Source organism: Eleginops maclovinus, chromosome 12 (assembly GCF_036324505.1).
Source record: "Eleginops maclovinus isolate JMC-PN-2008 ecotype Puerto Natales chromosome 12, JC_Emac_rtc_rv5, whole genome shotgun sequence".
Classification (NCBI taxonomy): Eukaryota; Metazoa; Chordata; class Actinopteri; order Perciformes; family Eleginopidae; genus Eleginops; species Eleginops maclovinus.
In genome coordinates this window covers 23,362,100-23,375,360 of record NC_086360.1, presented here as the reverse complement: position 1 = coordinate 23,375,360, position 13,261 = coordinate 23,362,100, and the positions used below count along the sequence as shown (strand labels likewise).

Here is a 13,261-nt window from a genome sequence, read left to right as displayed (position 1 = left end):
TCAAGAAAAGTACAAGTACCTCAAAACAGTACTTGAGTAAGTGTGCTTGGTGAGTCTGCTTGCAAGTCGTTTGTCCTCCGTAACTACAATTCCCACAATGCACCTGACGTACCACGCACTTTCTGGAACCTCCGCGACTCTTCTAACGCCACTTTTTCAGAATAGCGAGCTAACGTCAGATTGACCCAGCCTACCATTGAAGCACTTCACCCCATAAGGACTTTTTGTTATGTGGGAGCTATTTCTGCTTTAACGTGTTATCAGTGTTATGTTGGTGAGACCATGTAGAGCCTGTTGTCTTGCGCTAATGGGATTAATCCAAAGGGGAAACTGAATATAGCTAACAACAACAACAACAACAACAACAGCACGAAGGGGCCGGGCAGCTGCACAGGTCGGTCTTTAATGACTAAAACTAGCGTTACATTTATGCTTTAGTTATTCAAAGTTGATTTTCAGCGCAGGGATAAATCTGTCATTGTGTATGACCGTGTCATGGTTTAATAATAGCCATTTTACCCATAGCGTTACATACAACAGTGGCGTTGAAGCTAGCTAGATAACCAGCCAGCTGTCCATGTGCACACTGGGTTATAACTTAGTGTGCGTCGCAGGTAACAGACAATGCCTGCAACTGTTTATCTGATAAGTGTCAATGTTTTATAGCTGTCGACCCGTGTGCGTCTTCAATTCATTTCACCCACTGGAGCACCATGTATCACCCTGTTTCCACACGCAGCGAGCTGGGGTTTCTGCCAGCCATGTATTCGTTTTCAGGCCCCACAAGCTATCCTGAATTCGACCTCGGATCTCCAAGTACGTCAGACCACCTACAGAGAGCACCTCTCTCTAACAGGTATGTAGATGAAGTTTACATTCTCTTCTTGCATCTGGCATCGCATTACAATACGGCATTTCAAAAATAAATGAACCAAAACGATTCAAAGTAAGGACAATAAAAAAATGCTGACATATCTACTATACACAAGCAAGACCATTGTAAGTGCTGGGGCATAAGTTGAACTCTTAAGTGCTACTTTTTTCTTCTTCTCCATAAATACAATGGCAGCATGTGAACTATGTTTTCATTCTGAATCTGATAAATTGTGTCTTTACACGCCTGACTCTCTGTCCCAAAGCAGCTGGGAAACAAGATGCCTCAGGAAGCACAGGAGGAGAGTTGATGATGAGTAAGTGAAATATGAATAGCAGTTTTACTTACCATTTGACAATGCCATGGAAGTCAAATATGAGACAATACCTTGCTGTTAACTCAGGGGATGCAGTGCCAAAAAGAGGAGGTTAATGTTCGAGGCAGAAGTGGACGTTTCAGAAAACTCCAACACTAGCACCCATCATGACTGGACTACAGCGTCCAGCCGCCCTCCTCTGCCCGCACAGCCCAGCAGTCCTGCACCCCCAAAACCCTGCCCAGCATCTCACAACCCAACTTTGTCGCAGCCGCCCTCCACTCTGCCCCGACCCGAGCCAGAGAGCTCCTGCATGGAGGTAGAGGCCGCTCAGAGGAAACTACAGGAGATCGAAGACAGGTATATGCATCAAAAAGCCACCAACTAGCTGACTGCAAAACATTGCTTCACTGGTCAGAAACTATATATGTGTGTGACTATTCAATATTGTCTTTGGTTCAGTCTTGCCATTTCATTTTGTGAAAACTGTATTTTATTAAGATATTGCCGGTGGAGCTTCTTCTGTGTATTGAGCCTGTATCCCATTCAGAGGTGGTGCTAGGATTATATGTTGTTATCACATGAAAAGGTGACATCATTACAGACTGTAGGCATGAGGCAAATACTGTGATCCTGTATCACAGGATAACGCTGGAGGATGACGATGAAGATGAAGATCTTAATGTAGAGCCGGCCCCGAGACGGCCGGTGCTGGTGATGTCCGACAGTCTGAAGGAGGGTCTGCAGCGCGGGATCAGTGACATCTTGCCGCACACAGTAGCCCAGTCTGTGTACGTTTCCTCATTCTGTTATTAAACGTCTTAATGTCTCATGAAGGTGTAGGCCTCCTGTTCTGCTGTTGCACCGTGGACATTTTTTAGACAAAGTACTCATCGAAAATTACTTAAAGTATTATTTTTTTAACATGATTTCCCTTTTAAGTGTAGTGGAGTAGAAGTATAAAGGAGTAAACTTTAAGTTTAAGAAACATTTTCCCTGTTTATTTGTATCTCACCTCCTGTTCCTCATGTCTCTTTAGGAGCCAGTCCTGCATGGAGCTGGTGTTGTGGCGGCCTCCAGAAGATCCCTTCTGTCGGAAGCGAAAGGTCTCTTTACAGAAACAGCATAAAAAGCATACAGTGTCTCGGCTGCCCCCGACTCCCTGTCCATCTCCTATCCCTCACATCCCCTTGAGTCCCTCCAGTCTGCCTGCAGACACACACTCTGCTCTGTACAGCTTTCCTGTAGTCCACACCTTTGGAGAGGAGGACATGGAGATGTAACGGTGCTTGATGATCGAGAAGCATGCCAAAGTAAAATACTTGAAATGTAGTCAACAGAAGACTCTGTAAAGGACTTGGAACCACTTGAAATGGGTCAGTTTGGCTTTGCAGAAATCTGATTATTTCAGACAGACGCGTTTTGTTTAACAGTCCCGCCGTTGAGGTTTTTTAACTATAATCTCAACCAACTATATGAAAGATGGAACAATAAGGCTAACCTTACCTAGTTTTATTAATTTAAATCTCCTGTTAAGAGGTCAAGATACATTTCTTTTTCTAGGCAGCCTTACTTAAATGGTTTTGTATAACTTACAGAATTGTCCTTGGCCCTTAGAAGTGACATCATTTGTACAGCATTTTTGCCAAATCTTTTCCAACAACTCACTGAAGTACTGTAAATAATTTGATCTTTGTCCAACATCAGTGTGCAGCACCCACGTTTTGTCCAGGTTTTTATGTTTAGCATTTTTACCAAGACATGTGCGTTTGTTCCTGTGTGTTCACGTTTGCTCATAGCATGACTTCCTGTTAGCTGTTGTTGTGATAGAAAGATGACCTTCCTATAGTGCTTAGCAAGTACACCATCTGAGCTTTGAGACATTTGTAAAGAAGTCATGGAAATGCACCTTTAATGAATTGATTGTATTTTCATACTGTGTATATATACATAACCCGCCACCGAGTGTTATGACCTTGTTTGTTTTTCAATAAACTCTTACATTTTCCAGATATTATCAATAGTTGTTTTTCAATGGATAAAATTGTTGGATGTACATTGTGTTGATTTTTACATCATTGGGAAAAATAGTGTTCCCAGGATTAAGCTCTGTGGAACGCCACAAGGGACCAAACACACACAGTATATTATACACTGCCTGGCAAAAAAAGCTTCTGCAACGTCACAACATGTATTTCTGTCTTGCGTTCATTTTTCGCCAAGATCTTGTATTGATGACGGGAGATTCGGACCACTGAGCAAAGTCTTACAGCACATCCCAAAGATTCTCAATCGGGTTCAGGTCTGGACTCTGTGGTGGCCAATCCATGTGTGAAAATGATGTCTCATACTCCCTGAACCACTCTTTCACAATTTGAGCCCGATGGATCCTGGTCATCTTGGAACATGCCCGTGCCATCAGGGAAGAAAGAATCCATTGATGGAATAACCTGGTCCTTCAGTATATTCAGGTAGTCAGCTGACCTCATTCTTTGGGCACATTGCTGAACCTAGACCAGACCAACTGCAGCAACCCCAGATCATAGCACTGTCCCCCACAGGCTTGTGACCTTTTTTTTTGGCTGGGCTGTGTATTATTAGCTTAGTATGCTTTTATCAATGACCTATTAGCTTTTTGAGTTCAACAGTCTCCACTTTGTAACACAAATGTACATTTAATACTGTGACCAATTTCATTTCAAGGTCACTCCCAGCCCTGTCAGAAACTATCTTCATGTATTTGTTCGGTTAAGGCCAGCTCTGATACCACAGGAGAAACCGAACACACAAATACAAATACGCAGTGTGTACAGAAGCATGGCTAACACATAGGAAACAACAGACTGCATGTGTGAGAGCAGATGTGATTACAGGGAAACCATCTTTTACAAAGCGTCAGTAAATGATATTATGAAGGTATTTCAACAAAGTTATAAAAGATGTCACAGTAAATGCTTACCAATAGTTTGAACTTGGCAGACATCTACTGAACGTTATTGTATTTAATTTCACATTAATGATTATACAAAAGAATCCTTCAGAGACCTTTCAGCTTTACGATGTCTTCTGAAATCTGTGCTCACATGATTGAAAAGTCAGTTCATCGCTCATTCAGAGTTCATTGCAACCATAAGCTATAAAACTTGACCCAGAGGAATGTGAACTTCTTCGGGTTGTGTCATTTGTCACTGTGACCTGCTTGTTAATCTGAAATCCTTAGCACATGTACAGTAAATGATTCATTTATGTTGCCACAGAGACGTGGCTTTAAATGCAACACATGATATCATTGGTGTTTGAAAGGTGTCCTTAACTTGAGACTGTCCTGATGGTTGAGTGACTTATACTAACAGCAACGCGTTGACCTTGGGTGATCTGTAAACATTTGATAACAATATGAAGACACAGAGACACAACACAGAGATAATATTGTAATCCTAATGATAACACCACATCACAGTCTTTCTGTTTTGTGTACTTTCAGATTTATTTTCTGAGACAGTGTTCCTCTGAGGAAAAGCAGCTTGTTTGAGATGATGCTTTGTTGTCCCTGTGGTGCTTCTAGAGGGCCGTGCTATTGTTCATTTATAAATGTAAAGATGCAGTACGTACTCCTGACAAATCTGAAGGGATTGGGTTTGCAGACGCTGGGCTCCAGGTCTGGTTTTCCACCCGGAGCTGCTTCACTCTGCTCTGGAGGAAACGCAGGAGCTTGAATGAAGTCACGTCTGAGGGGCTGTGGGAGGCAGCAGAGTCCACAACATGGAGCGAGGGAGAGGACGCTGGTTTCTGAGATTCCTGGTACGGAAAAGATATGCGGTATTAATTCATATTGAATTTATTCAGGATAGAGTGTTTGTGCCCACAGGAACGGTAGACATAAACCTTTGCACTAAGCGTCATCTCTCCCTCAGGCCTCTCAGGCTCTGTCTGTCTCTCCTCACAAGGTTTTCTGGAAAACAAACAAACCTTCATTTAAAAAACGTTGCTGTTACAAATCTCATTACTATATGACGGAGTTAGGAGTTATCGTGTAAAGATAATGATACATCTATTCTATAAGACGCATATCACAGTGAGTTGGGGTGAGATCATGCGTTTGAGAGGACAGGCAGAGGGTTACCAGTTACCTGCCCCTTAACAACTTTGTCTTGCACCTGTGGGATGTAAGCAAAACTTAAATATGGAAGAGCGGATCATCCTTTCGTTCTTATTGTAAACTCTATTTCTGTTTGCATCACTCACTGCTTAAAAAATAAACATTTATTTATGTGAGTATTTTTTGACATCATTTGATGCATGTTACCTTTCTAGTTCAGCTGTCAACTCTTCTTCGAACTTGCAGGCAAGACGAGCTGCAGTCTGCTCCTTCCACTGAGCCATGCTCCTCTGCACCTGCCTGAGCTCCAGGTCTTTGGCCCTCAGCTGTTTGCGAAGAGAAGCTGCCGCTCCTCCTCCCTCAGCTCCTCCATCACACATACAAGGCCAGTTCAGACTGCTTAGCTCCTCGATGTGTTCCTGCAGGGGCAGATGATGTTGATTAATAATGCTCTGAGTGATGCACACAGACATGAGTTTAAGTGCATTGATTTAGACCTGAATGAGACGCTCCTTTACAGAATCCAAGGCTTGGTCTCTGTCCAGCCTCAGCTGCTGCCTCTGGATGCTCAATTCTCTCTCCTGAAAAAGCACAGACTTGTATTTATATGCACATTTAATGGGCAGTAATTCAAAACACAAGACCGTCTTAATGATACCTTCTCTTTCCTCAGCAGCTCAGTGGTTTGCTTTTGCGAACAAAGCTCCTGTTGAAGACGGTTTATCAAATGCTTCAACTGCTCTCTTAGTGTTCTCAGGTTTATAAGAGCCTCGGCTGCTGTAGGACTGCACAACACAGAATTAGAAGTACATAATAACAGATCGAATGTAGGCTTTTTAAACCGGATGTGTGTAAGGGCTACCTGTGAGGTAGTTGCACAGAGCTTTGTCTGGCTCCACTCGGCTCCACTAAGAGCTGCAGATGCTGGCTCTCTGTTCCCAGCTCCTGGGTCAAGTGCCTGAGCCTCTGCTGTAGCTCAGCTGTGATTTGGTTGAGGCTGCTCTCTCTTTCTCCAAGCATCAGCCGGATCCCGTCAGACTCTTCTTTCGCCAGCTGAACAGCCTCCTCTGCCCTCTGACTCTCCTGTGAGCACACATCACACCATGTCAGCTTTTTTGTCTACAGCAGCACGCTCTTTATGTGCCTGCAGATGATTGCTTTCTGTGATTTTCTTGCACCTGCGCCATCTGTCTCTGCAACATCTGCAGCTCAGCCCAGTGCTTCTCTTTCAGTGTTTGGCACATCAGAGCCGTCACAGACTCCTGCTCCCTCTGCTGAGCACAGCTCTCACTCTCCATCTCCTGCACTCTCTTACAGGTACAAATACATCACAGAAAGCGAATGGAATCAGGAGACCTTTCTGATTTATTCAAAATGGCCATGTTGTCAGTGTTGGTGGTCACCTTACAGTTTTTAGTTCCACCAATTTATGTTGGAGAGCCACTGCTTTACTCTTCTCTCGCTGCATCTCGCTCTTCATGCTCTCCAGGCTCTTTCTGTTCTGCATTTGTAGTAACCCAGAGTGCATCTGCACGGCTTCCTCTTTTTCAGCCTCCCACCTCCTCCTCTCCTGCTCTATTGTTTTGTGCACCTAAATGGCAGAACATAATTAGCCCATCATGTAGTCGTGGAGCAAAAATATTGTACATTTTAGGAAGAGGATTATCCGAGTACCTCTTCCAAGGCTTCTTTATGCTGCTGCTCTTCACGTTGTTTTGTCTCCTGCTGCAGCGTCTCCAGAGAATCCCTCAGCTTCTTTGTCTCCTCTTCTTTTAGCTACAAGAATAGGAGAGGATCACATTAAGTTTGTATTTTCAACTCTTTGTGAATAGTGCATTAATCATGATGAAAACAAAGGCGAGTATTGATAGCCACTATATCCGACCAAACTCAATAAACAATACCTGCATTTTGGGCAGAGCAAGGTAGCTTTTACTAAAAAGTTTACAGTGGATTTCATATTTTCAGGAAAACTCTGACCTGAATGGAACTTTTTAAGGACTCGATGTGTCGTGTGAGAGACAGAGCGTTTGCCTTCTCCTCTTCAGTCTGCTTATTAACCTGAGGGCACAGCCAGAGAGAGTCTTAGATCATTAATCACACTGTCATTTGAAGGATCATTAGTTTAGTTTTTGTATTAATCACCTTTTGGATTTGCTGCTGATGAGCCAGAGCCAATTCTTTCTTTTGCTTTTTCAGCGCTGCCTCCTGTATTAACAAAAGAGGAAATGTTAGTACTTGAAACCATGGTTTGTTGACTTAAAAAGAAAACACTCACCATTCTTTGGGATTGCTTGTGGGCCTCTTTCCTTGCACTGCAGTGCTGGGTTTTCAGATGATTTAGCTCCCCCTGCAGTCCATCTCTTTCTGCCTGTAAGGCCCCACGTTGCTCCTGTAAATCTAGCAGCTGCAGCTCCTTCTGGGCCAACATCTTCTCCTGAGTGCTCACTCTGACCTTACACTCTCCCAGCTCACCCCTCATCTCGCCGACTTTAAATTCTACCGCCTGACAGAAAAAGATACACCAGAAATATATAGTCAGAACGTCTTTCATAAACAAAACTGGATGTTGCAAGGATGCCATTTTTCTAATAGAAATGTGTGGAAATTGCCACCTCGATCTGATCCTTTTTCTGCCTTTGTTTCTCCTCCAGACAAGCACACCTGTTCCTCAGTAAGCTCTCTGCCTCTGTGACTCTCTGGAGCTCCTCACAAGTCTCCTCCAACTTCTGCTCCGAGTTAACACAAAAGAAACAAACCAGAGAAATTTTTTAACACAAATAAAACATATGTCTTCAATACCGAAACAAAAAGGCCTACGTCCTCACTGGTTTCACTCACACAATATCGAGAACACAGCTAAACTGAAATGATACATTCACAACTTGATCAATACTTATTTCAGTCAAACACACACACTGCTTAAAATATCAACAAAAGGAAGACAACAGGTTTAGCGTTCTTTGATGCTGTCAATGGAGCTTATTAACACAGCAAACTAGCCTATATATTCCCATAGGTTCTTTGACCTTTTGGTAAAAAAAAAAAGGTAACCTATGTTCTTCATAAGGTGAAAGTCATTGGATACATAAAATGATTTCCTTTAATCGGATAGTAAACTGCCCTATCTTTCTACGGGCTGAAAACCTTTTATTGTTATTTCCTCATCTATGAAAAATCTTTCATCATAATTAAACACAAGAGTTGTAGTAATAGTAGTCCTATGTTATTATATGGAATATATACGTCATATTATTACACGGTTAATCATTGTCGTCATACTTAAAGTTCTAGAAATAAATATCCTCTTCTTTTACCTCCTCGTCTGGTTTTGTTTTGTGGGTTTTACTATATTTAGTTGTTTTTTCCTAAATGTTTTCGAGTTATATCAGCTTGTAACTGGTGAAAATGTCAAAGTAAATAAACAGCCCAGTACTTCTTGCGTAGACTCTAACTTCTCTCTTGCGCGTCGCTGTTCAGTGAACAGTTCTGTTTTGGCATTATCCAGCTGTCGCTCCATCTCCTGCCTCTCTAACAATGAAAAGACGACACAGCCGGGCTGTTTGTGGAACAAGAAAAAAGAATAGTAAGATAATAATATTTTAAAACATGTCCATGAATGCAACCAAATATTGAAAGACATGTTTCTATATTCATGTTTATTTACCCTCTCGATGAAACTACCATCCTTCAGCGCTGTGAGTTCTTCCTCCAGGTCTCTGACCTCGAGCACACAGGACTCTCGTTGCCTCTGCAGCTCATGCAGCTGGCGACTACAACACATTTATAGTTTTATTACTATTCTTTATACCAGACAGGTTTATGTTGATACATTTTAATGTAGACAGCTTTTATAAGGAGGTTTGTTTAATACCTAATAGCATCCTTCCCAGCCCGGCTGTCTCTCAGAGCGACCTCCAGAGATCTCTTCTCCTCCTCCATCTTTCCTCTCTCTACAGTCAGTCGCTCTAATTCCTGCAAGGCATGCTGGGATGTACACCGAAAACTGTGCGTGTTAATCAGACATCTGGACACGGTGTTCATATAAACTCCTGGATATATAAGATGCTTAACTTTACCTTTCTCCTTTGTTTAAGTTCAGAAAGGGACAGCTCAACATCTTTTAACTGTGTCTTCTTCCTCTGAAGCTTCTGCTCCTCTTTCTCACATTTCTAAACCAGACACACAAACAAGGGAAATGGATGTTTCTTACACATGTACACGGAGGGTAATTTGTCAAATGTGATACTTAAATCACCATCCACTCTTTCTCACTTGGTGGAGTGTAGAGAGCCGCTCTTTCATCTTGGCCCAATCAGACTGCATCTTCTGTGATGTCCTCTCAGGCCTGCATCGGCTGCTCCTTGGATTCAGTTCCTGTTCAGTGTCCTTGTTAATGTCATCTAAAGAACACACATGTCTGGGAGACACAAACAGTGTACCAGTCAGAATGTTGTTTATGTGCAGAATAGGAAGAGACGATTTAATTGTAAAGTAAGCCTATAAATCTTTGATGTGATTCACCTGTAAGTGTCTCTCTTGTTGCGCTGTGCTTTACGGACAGAAGGACTTCTGTTCTGTACTTTTCCGTAAGAGCAGCTTTGGCCTTTGTAAACGTAAAAAGGCATAATCATTGACATTTAAAGATTTCCTTTTTATCTTTTTTTATTGTGAATGCATAAAGGAGTACAGAGTAGGATCTTGCTTTACCTGATGAACATCTCGGTTCACTTTCTCCCTGTGTGTGTGGGTCAGAGTCACTGTGGTTGGTACAGTAGTCCTCCAGGCCTGTGACAGACTGAAGGAGAGAGCGACATCCTTGGGAAAGATCACACATGATGTTAAATGTCATTTCATGATTGCATATTTGTCTCTTATTTTTTCAGTTTGTGCTGTTAGCTCTTTTGTTATTTGCTTAACATAAAATCCAAATCATTTATATATATTGAAGAGTAATTGTTTACACATCATTAAGGTTCAGAAAACCAGCATCATTAAGGAAAAAAGGTAAACCCCTGCACACTAACTTTATGGCACAAACAATGTTTAATAACTACGTTTTTTACAGCATACCTACAAATAGACAAATAAGCTCAATGGTCGCATGTGTGGTTAACCGATTTATATACTCTTTTTAATTGGAGTTACAAATGCTACAATCTCTGTTTGAAATACTTCATGCATTTTGTTTTTCATAAAGTCAAAATTCAAAATTCTGAGAATTTCTGAAAAAGGTAAAAATTCTGAGAATTAGAAAAAAAAAGGTTGTATTGATTATTTCCCCCACCCCTGTTAACCTACATCACACATATTGCATTCATTTAGAAGAATTTAGAGAATAAATCAATACATGTATAGAAATTGGGTCTGACCCTGCATCTATAGCTACATGCTCTGCAGTCTCTCACCTGGCCGCCTGTAGATGTGCTGCCTGACCTGCTCCGTGCAGACTGAGTCCAGGTCGCTGTCAATGGACACGGTGTCAAAACTCCACACAGGTATTCCTGCGAGAGAAACAAGCAGACTACACTCACTGTTTGAAGTGATTACATTCCCGAGAGGATTAGCTTCACAGTGTGTGTGTATGTCAGTGTTATCTGTGTGAGGTACCTGCCAAACACCTGGCCTTAGGAGAACAGCTGTTGTTGCGCTGTGTGGTTTCATGATCTGCTGCAGCCTCTGTTCTGTGAGAGACTGAGAGAGAAGAGAGGCAAATACAGCTGTAGAGGGCACATACAAAGGAAAAGTCAATAATAAAAGTCCAAAGGCAGCTTTGTGTGCTGTAGACACAATACAAAAGGGATAGAAACCGTAGTACTTCTCTTGGGGATAAATATTTTAAGCATTTATTTGGATGGGACTACAGCGAAGGCTACGTGCATGAATGTGCTTTCATATCATTAGTTTATTTATGTGTGTAAATGTGACATTCTGGGATAAGAGTACTGCAAAAGATCATGTCCAAAATGAAAAGGTGTTATCCCCTGAGGGTAATAAATGGGCTCATTACATTTCCTAGCAATATCCCCATTAGAAGTAGGAAGAGAGAAGTTGTGTGAGTTCAAATGAATCCTCTGGGCACCATACAGGTCCATAAAGAGTTTGTAAAGAGAGTACTCACTGCTGCTATCATCACTTAGCCTCTGCGGTGCGTTGTATCTCTCTCCAGCTCCTGCTTTCTTGCTGCTTGATGTATTTACTCCGTTGCTATTATAAACACATTTCTCCTCACTTTGACAGTAGTGAGCACTGTCTGGGTCTTCGCTGCTCTTCCCTGTCATTGCTGTTCCTCTCTTGTCAACATTAAGTATAAAGTGTTCTCTTTGTTCACACTGAAAGTCAGATATCTCTGTCCTCTTAGTCACCTCTTCTTTGTCTAGATGCTCTATATAACTCTCTGGCAATGATAATTCCACCATCTCGTCTCTGAAGCGGCTGACAAAGTCCTCGGTGCAGATGCTGTCTGAAGGAGGGAGGATTTCTCCTTCCATCCTCCCCTCGTTACAGGTGTCTCCAAGCAGCCGCTCCAGCCTCCAGATGACCTGCTCCCTCTGAGACTCCATTTCCTCTTTGGCTCTTGTCTTTCTGTCTAGTTTCTGATTAGTGTCCCCATGAGGGACATGGCCAGTCCGACAGCCTGAGCTCTCTGGGGGAAGAGAGGTGAGAGCTTTTGAGTAAATAAAGAAAGTGATCTCGTGCATTTAAGAGGGCGTCCTTTTTATACAAACCATTGTTTCTCAAAGTGAAGTGAATTTTAGTGACACAGTTAATGAACAAAACCGTCATGACAAGCAGCAGTTTAGAATTTCTAATGTTGCCTAAAAAGACAATCTTTTGAGAAGAATATTGCTCAAGAACATAAGAAATCACAGTCTTTTCTGTAACGATACTAGTAATGACATTTTACCTGAGGTTTGCTCTTTCGTCGGAGTTTGTATCAAATCAAGACAAGACATAGGAATGTCGTTTGTTCGAGTTGTACTCCCAAGCCCAGTGTCTTTGCTCAGAGAATGACTCCACTTCAGAGGATCTGAAAAAAGACAACCACAACAGATAATCACCTGAAGAAAATCTCTAAATTAGGAGTGCGTTGATGATATTACCTTCATAGTTGCAATCAAGCTCTCTGGAAATGTCCAAATGTTTCTTTGGCTGGACCTTTAGATATGAATAACAGTGACTTCTTCAAATATTTGATCCAGATGACTTAAGCTACATTAGTACAGAAAAGCAGACAAACAAAGGAGAACCAGACCTGCAGTCGACTGAGCTGAGCGTCAAGAGCATCCAACAGGAGGTCACAGTGGTCCAGTTTCAGAGTAGAGTCCAGTCCAGACTCACTGCTGTCATTGAGGTCTGAGAGTAAGGGCAGACAAAAGGTTCAACAGTGAGTGCAAACCTCCAATAAGGTGAGATATTAATAAAGATGTGCTGCTAATAAAACCTGTGGAAAAAAGCTCATCTGAGTCCTCTGCATCTCTTTCCGCTCCGTCACTATCTCGTTCAGCCATGTCTCGTTGCTAAAGACAAAAATGCAAACACACTAAACACAACATGTCCACCACTGGTTAAGGTTGGGCAGTCATATCGAGTGGGGGGGGGGTTTATGTTGCTCAGTTGTCCAGGGAACCAAGTCAATTCAGCTTGTTAGCGAGCCAAACTCACTGCTTTTCACTAAGAAGACTATAAATTCCACTGTCTTCCTGTCCCTCTCACTGCCCAAAATAAACATAAAGAACAGGTACAAACACTGACTTTAGCGTGGTAGCTAATGCTGGAGTTTTTCTCTAAGATGTTTAAATAACCCCTGACTGAAGTGCTTCATATCTGCAGTGTTGTAAAGTAACTAACATTTACTCAAGTACTGTACTTAAGTACAATATTGAGATACTTGTACTTTACCTGAGTATTTAAATGTTTGGCTTTATCCTTCTACTTCACTACAATTCAGAGTTAAATCGTGTATTTTTAC

The 13,261-nt window shown here is 42.0% G+C and overlaps 2 protein-coding genes across 5 annotated transcripts; one reads left to right on the top strand and one right to left on the bottom strand.

The window, feature by feature from the left end:
• Positions 1 to 70: 70 nt before the first annotated feature.
• Positions 71 to 3,202, top strand: ccdc117 (coiled-coil domain containing 117). 4 transcript variants are annotated; one of them, XM_063897052.1, is made up of 6 exons: positions 71 to 394; positions 740 to 856; positions 1,140 to 1,190; positions 1,278 to 1,550; positions 1,835 to 1,981; positions 2,230 to 3,202. In XM_063897052.1, exons 2-6 carry the CDS (start codon positions 762 to 764, stop codon positions 2,471 to 2,473), a joined length of 810 nt encoding a protein of 269 aa, XP_063753122.1. In that variant the 5' UTR covers positions 71 to 394; positions 740 to 761; the 3' UTR covers positions 2,474 to 3,202. The 4 variants fall into 4 exon arrangements, with proteins under 4 accessions (XP_063753122.1, XP_063753123.1, XP_063753120.1 ...); XM_063897053.1 differs by having other exon boundaries at positions 72 to 394; positions 1,143 to 1,190; XM_063897050.1 differs by having other exon boundaries at positions 84 to 394; positions 667 to 856.
• Positions 3,203 to 3,535: 333 nt separating this feature from the next.
• si:ch211-102c2.8 (trichohyalin) lies at positions 3,536 to 12,800 on the bottom strand. The gene is made up of 29 exons (XM_063897495.1): positions 12,734 to 12,800; positions 12,545 to 12,645; positions 12,393 to 12,447; positions 12,197 to 12,319; positions 11,411 to 11,935; positions 10,900 to 10,983; positions 10,698 to 10,793; positions 10,000 to 10,107; positions 9,814 to 9,895; positions 9,565 to 9,709; positions 9,369 to 9,461; positions 9,164 to 9,276; positions 8,957 to 9,062; positions 8,726 to 8,848; positions 7,905 to 8,018; positions 7,568 to 7,795; positions 7,435 to 7,497; positions 7,270 to 7,350; positions 6,964 to 7,065; positions 6,698 to 6,880; positions 6,468 to 6,599; positions 6,152 to 6,372; positions 5,948 to 6,074; positions 5,787 to 5,870; positions 5,497 to 5,708; positions 5,321 to 5,347; positions 5,076 to 5,142; positions 4,803 to 4,988; positions 3,536 to 4,565 (listed from the first exon to the last, which is right to left on the bottom strand). Exons 1-29 carry the CDS (start codon positions 12,798 to 12,800, stop codon positions 4,500 to 4,502), a joined length of 3,714 nt encoding a protein of 1,237 aa, XP_063753565.1. The 3' UTR covers positions 3,536 to 4,499.
• Between the last annotated feature and the right edge of the window lie 461 nt (positions 12,801 to 13,261).

Coding starts and splice junctions, on each gene's coding strand:
- ccdc117 (XM_063897050.1), top strand. CDS start 714: ATGTATCACCCTGTTTCCACACGCAGCGAGCTGGGGTTTCTGCCAGCC. Junction 1,191..1,277: donor AGGAGGAGAGTTGATGATGA/GTAAGTGAAATA, acceptor CTGTTAACTCAG/GGGATGCAGTGCCAAAAAGA. Junction 1,551..1,834: donor CTACAGGAGATCGAAGACAG/GTATATGCATCA, acceptor CCTGTATCACAG/GATAACGCTGGAGGATGACG.
- si:ch211-102c2.8 (XM_063897495.1), bottom strand. CDS start 12,800: ATGGCTGAACGAGATAGTGACGGAGCGGAAAGAGATGCAGAGGACTCA. Junction 11,936..12,196: donor GACGAAAGAGCAAACCTCAG/GTAAAATGTCAT, acceptor CTCTTCCCCCAG/AGAGCTCAGGCTGTCGGACT. Junction 8,019..8,725: donor AGTTAGAGTCTACGCAAGAA/GTACTGGGCTGT, acceptor AACTCGGAGCAG/AAGTTGGAGGAGACTTGTGA.